General features: G+C 36.8%; 1 protein-coding gene across 1 annotated transcript in view; it reads right to left on the bottom strand.

Annotated features, from left to right (window-relative positions):
- Window positions 1-4,473, bottom strand: part of LOC107728373 (macrophage mannose receptor 1-like) — an 11,898-nt gene extending 7,425 nt beyond the window's left edge. The window contains exons 1-6 of the mRNA XM_016538514.1: window positions 4,437-4,473; window positions 3,997-4,359; window positions 3,587-3,919; window positions 1,679-2,029; window positions 1,270-1,593; window positions 1,049-1,149 (exon numbers count right to left, since the gene is read on the bottom strand). Of these exons, the coding sequence (XP_016394000.1) occupies window positions 1,049-1,149; window positions 1,270-1,593; window positions 1,679-2,029; window positions 3,587-3,919; window positions 3,997-4,359; window positions 4,437-4,473 (1,509 nt within the window). The remainder of the gene's footprint in view (window positions 1-1,048; window positions 1,150-1,269; window positions 1,594-1,678; window positions 2,030-3,586; window positions 3,920-3,996; window positions 4,360-4,436) is intronic.
- Between the last annotated feature and the right edge of the window lie 1,353 nt (window positions 4,474-5,826).

The following is a 5,826-nucleotide window of genomic DNA, read 5'->3' as shown; positions in this document are numbered from 1 at the left end:
CAATAGTATGGTGAGGGGCGTAACATTTCCGTCACGCGCTTGAGGTATTCGGCCAATCACAACGCATTGGATAGCTGGCCAATCACAACACACCTAGCTTTTTCAGACCGATGAGCTTTGTAAAAATCGAAGCGTTTCAGAAAGGCGGGGCATAGAGGAGAAACAATAATGTACAGTATGTGGAAAATAATGTGTTTTTTTAACCTTAAACCGCATAAACACATTTCATTACACCAAATACATTTTCTTTTTAGCAGCATCATATGACCCCTTTAAAGAATTTAAAGGGCTGCTTCAATGATAATGAATTCATAAAATTTGAATTTCCGAAGTTCAGTTTTATAAAGCAACTTTTATTTTACAGGATCATTTTACAGGATCATTTCTGCCAATCAAATTTCAATTAATTATGAGAACGACATGAACATACTTTAATTATAAGTACAATAGCTCATATATATCTCTTTTTGCATTAAACCTTTTTTAAATTATACTTTCAATGGTTTCAATTAAAATATTTCCTTTTGAAACTATAGTAAATGGTATATTTAGAACAGGAAAAGTCAAAGAAAAATAATTTGACAATCATTTACAATAAATATATTATATACTATCACTATTCACTAATAATGATGTTTAAATAACGGATAATACTACAACTACTTCACAGTTCCTTAAAACAATCTACCTTTACTATATATCTTTTATATAATTTGAACCTATTTGAAAGTTTAAATAGAGAAATAGAAGATTACTGCCTATTGCACACAGTATTTGAACTCGCTCTAGATTTTCTCTCCTGATGAAACACTTCTCCATCTTGCCCCTTTCTCCAACTTAATTTTCTGTCACTTTCCAGCCCCATGCTCTTCAGCTTTTTGCTTATCTGGAAGACCAGCAAGAAAGAATCAAAACCTAATAACTGCAACAATGTGAAATGAGAGAAAACACACAAAGCTATAGGGTGTTGTGGATGGTTGCCAGGGCACAGTTATTCATTCAGAATTTGACAATGAAACTGAACTCAGTGTTTGAGGCGGATACAAACCTCATTCAGAATGGTCGTCTGTAGTGACGGATCATTCAATGTGCATTTTCCATTACAGGACAATTTCACTCTGACAACCTGTTTTTTAATTAACTTGTCATCTAGAGAAATACAGAGTTAAAATCATCCTCAACACAGAATAAATGAAAACATATCACAGTTGTTTTTAATGTCTGTTTCAAGAGTGACCTACAAATCTCGTTTGAATGGGGGAAACTCACCTCCATAGCAGATAAAAGGCTGCTTTAGATCACAGCTATATTGAGCCCATTTCCCAGAATCGGTTGCTGACATGCCAGCACAGTTACTAGACACTGAACTCAGTAATGGTTGATCTGCTGCCCAGTATCTAAAGAAGTAGTGCCACCGATTCGACCATTCCCAAGAATCCAGAAACAGACCAATCCAGAGCGATGATTCATTACTGATCAGATTCTGCTGCTCTGGGCTGCTGATACTCACCAAATCAGTGTGGTGTTGTCTGCAGTAACCCTGAGCATCTCTCCATGTCATAGCAGTCTTATTAATAATAAAACCAGTGCTGTCTGTTCAGAAACACAAGATAAGGACCAGCCCTCAGTCAAGGATCAGCTAAAGTGGAAAAAACAAACTCCAACTAAGAGGACTCACCATTGAAACACACAAATGGGAGAACGGTGCTGCAGCTCTCATCATACCAGCTTCCATTAAAACTCCTCACACACTCCCCATCACCACTCGGTTCTCCTGGATGCCACATACTGTCCTGGGAGATTGCGCTGTCTCCCATAGACCAGAGCCAACGTCTCACCCCCAAAGCATGGAGACCTATCCATACTGAACTGTTGTATCCAGGATCCACTGTAGTTACCAGCCTTCTCACGTCATTCATGGTCATAACAGTGGCCAGATCAGTGAATCTTGCTCTGCAGCATCTCTGAGCGTCAAGCCATGTCATACTTTGGTTCATAAACTGGTACATTGGTACTGAAGGCCTAGGCCCTTTAGGAGGAAAATAAAAAGTTGGTAAAGATCATATATGCTTAGAGATATAAATATCATAGAGATATAGTCATGATTAAAGTCTGATCAAAGTCACTCTCGTGGCAATTCGTAACTATTACACTTTTTGGCGAACTGGTGGTGACTTTGTATTCATGCTTTCATTCACAACGTGCCTTCATACTTTTCATATACTTCTGTGTAATAATAAAATGGTATGGATTCATACAAAATCGCCAACGTTTTCTCATGAGATCAGGTTGTTTAGAACTCAGTCACAGCCTTGATGATTATAAAGGGAGCGTTCTTTGCTCACTTTCTCTAAGCTAATTTTTAGTCCTTTTGATAGTTATCAGCATATTGTTGTGCTGGTAATCACAATCACTGTTAAATGCAGTGTTGCACAAACGAAATGACAGAACAGAACACTGGAGAAATAACTAGATTGAAAAGTTTGTAGACAAACTTTAAGTTGGCTTGAAAAAGCCTAGCTAGAAAGTTTTAAAAAGTTTTAAATGCTTGCAGTCTGAAAGTTTTCAGTTTGAAGTAGTTTGAAAGTTAAAATAGTTTTAAAGAATAAAGTTTGAATGTTTTCAAGTCAATACAGTATATCAGAAAAAAACAGATAGGTAAAAACATATTGCTAGGGTACCTGGGGTGGTTGCTAGGCTGTTTCTAGCATGACTAGCATGTTGCTAACATGTTTTTAGCATGATTAGCATGTTGTTAGCATAATTAGCAAGTTACTAACATGTTGCTAGCATGATTAACAAGTTACTAGCATGTTTCTAGCATGATTAACATGTTATTAGCATGTTGTTAGCATAATTAGCAAGTTACTAACATGTTGCTAGCATGATTAACAAGTTACTAGCATGTTTCTAGCATGATTAACATGTTATTAGCATGTTGTTAGCATAATTAGCAAGTTACTAACATGTTGCTAGCATGATTCTAGCATGATTTGCATGTTACTAGCATGGTGTTTGCATTTTGTTAGCATGATTATCAAGTTACTAGCATGTTTCTAGCGTGATTAGCATGTTACTAGCATGGTGTTAACATTTTGTTAGCATTATTAACAAGTTACTAGCATGTTTCTAGCGTGATTAGCATGTTACTAGCATGGTGTTAACATTTTGTTAGCATGTTTAGCTAGTTACTAACAAGTTTCTAGCATGATTAGCATGTTACTAGCATGTTGTTAGCATTATTAGCAAGTTACTAGCATGTTGTTAACATGATTCTAGCATGATTAGCATGTTACTAGCATGATTAGCATGTTACTAGCATGATGCTACCATGTTTCTCACACGTTTAGCAAACAAATTGCTAGCATTTTGCTAGCAGCTAAAAACCAGCTAAGACCAGCCTGGCCTGCTAAAAAAGTGGCCAAAACCACTTTAAAAACAGCTTGGGAGACCAGCCAAAGCAGTCAATCAACTTAGGCTGGTTTTAGCTGTTTTAAAGTTTAAATAGGATTTCAGTAAGTTGCCTTTTTTAAGCCAACTTAATAAGGCATTCTGTCTAACATGATCTAATTTGTTAGATGCTCACATCCATGGCAGATAAAAGGACTCTGTAGATCACAGCTGTATTGAGCCCATCTGCCAGAATTGGTTTTTGACATGCCAACACAGTCACCAGATCCTGATCTCATGGATGGTTGACCTGCTGCCCAGTGTCTGAAGAAGAGGATCCATTTATCAGACCATTCCCAAGAGTCCAGGAACAGACCAATCCAGACGTACCATCCAGAATAAAGCATCTTAGATATGTTGTCATTTTCCGTAGAGTTGTGGATGGTGGGCATGTCTGTGTAATACTGTCTGCAGTAGCTTTGAGCATCAGCCCAGTTTTTGTTAATTGTTATTAGATATGAAGTATTTCCTATTGAGGAAAAAAAAACAGTTTGAAGCTCTTCATTCTCAGCTAAACTGCACATTCATCTTTTTACAAAAACTTACCTGTATAGCATGTAAAATATAGTAAATGGCTACATGGCGCATCATGCCAAGCGCTGGAAAAAGTAGCTACACAATCTCCATCTCCATTTGGCTGTGCTGAATCCCAGTTATAGTACTCAGAAGTTGTGTTCTCTCCATTAGACCAACCCCAGCGTTTCTGTGTCCCCCTCTTCAGTCCAATCCACACTGATCCACTGTATCCAGCATCCACTATATTTACCAGCCTGTTCACATCACCCATGCTGTCTACAGTAGCCAGATCAGTGTACTTCGATCTGCAGTAACTTTGAGCCTCTGGCCACGACATTCTCACATTTATATAGTGGTATGGACGAGAAAGAGCAGAACTGCTCCAGAAGAGCCCTGTTAAAATCAACATGTTAAACCATCTATATGTGAACACATCATCATAAATACAGATTACAAATGAGCACACCAACCTGACAGCAGAAGCAGCACAAACAGACTCCCGTCCATGACTGCTCACACAGATCCTCTCTGCTGGATTCTAATAAGAGATGATCAAACATATGTTTTCTGTGTCACAGTTCTGCAGGAAGTTAATACATATGGTACACTGCAAATTTTTTGTGACTATGTCAAGAAATGCACCCTAAATATGGTAAACTTACCAAACTATTCCATTTGTGCTAACTACGCTTCCTTTTAACAATTTCAGCATTTTATTTCTTGTAAATTTTCAACTTTTAATTATTGTACCAGTTACATTAGATTTTGTGAAGGTACTATTTTAAAAATCTTCATAGTCTAAAACTGGCCATTCAGTCTTTTAAAGATAACGTTGAGCGTAATCTACCCAGACCTGCACAGAATGTGCTGTTGAAAACTCTACAGCTTCCAATCACAGAACTCTACACATCGTCAGGCAGCATGACACACTCACAGTCTGGAAGTTTCTTGGTCTAGTGAGATCTAATCTGCTGGAACTAAAGATAAATACTTTTATCCAGAGTGACTTACATGTTATTCAAGCTACAGTATACAGTACATTTGACCAGTTTATGCATTCCCTGGGAAGTTGCTGTACTATTAATATTGTTGGTTGTCATGACAAACTGCTTGTGATGTTCTTCATTTGTGTCTGCCTAATGAATACATGTACATGTAAATGTCATTTGTTCAGGTTAGTGATGTCAAATCTTCGAAAAAAAGTGCACAGATGAAAAAAAGATTTTCAAACTTTAAATAAAACAAAGATTACTGGAGTACATTTTACAAGAAAATACTATTTCAATCTTTCTATTCCAAAATTTCATGTTTATGTCAATGTGCTACTTGCTGTTTCTTTGTAATTAATTGCGAAATTGCCACAGATTCCTTCATATTAGCCTGGAACTAAAAGTGAACCACTATAGAAACTCTGAATCTGAGTCTGACCCACCAGAACACACAAAATTACACTTTTATTAACATTTAATCTTCAGAATGAGATGATGAGGTTCAGTTTGCACCTTCGTTTGGCTTTACGCAATTGTAACAAACAAACACACACACACACACACACACACACACACACACACCCGCTGACTTTTGCGAAGAAAAGATGTGAATAATTTTCCTATTCAAATAGCTCATTTTCATTTCTGCATGTCTCATCTCATCACTGGACAAAGCATCTTGGGCAAAAAAAAAAGATCTTGAAGATGTCTTGACACTTCAGTCGAATACAAAATACTAACATACAAAATAACAGTTCTAACAATAATTTCATTCTCTTCATGTCAGTCAATTCCTTGGCACCATCAAGAGCATGGCATTATTATAATTGTAATTATTATTATTATTATTACATTATTATTATTTGCATTG

Source organism: Sinocyclocheilus rhinocerous, unplaced genomic scaffold (genome assembly GCF_001515625.1).
Source record: "Sinocyclocheilus rhinocerous isolate Xijiao unplaced genomic scaffold, SAMN03320098_v1.1 scaffold3323, whole genome shotgun sequence".
NCBI classification, from domain to species: domain Eukaryota; kingdom Metazoa; phylum Chordata; class Actinopteri; order Cypriniformes; family Cyprinidae; genus Sinocyclocheilus; species Sinocyclocheilus rhinocerous.
Note: the sequence above shows the minus strand (reverse complement) of the source record. Positions and strands in the feature narration are given on the sequence as shown.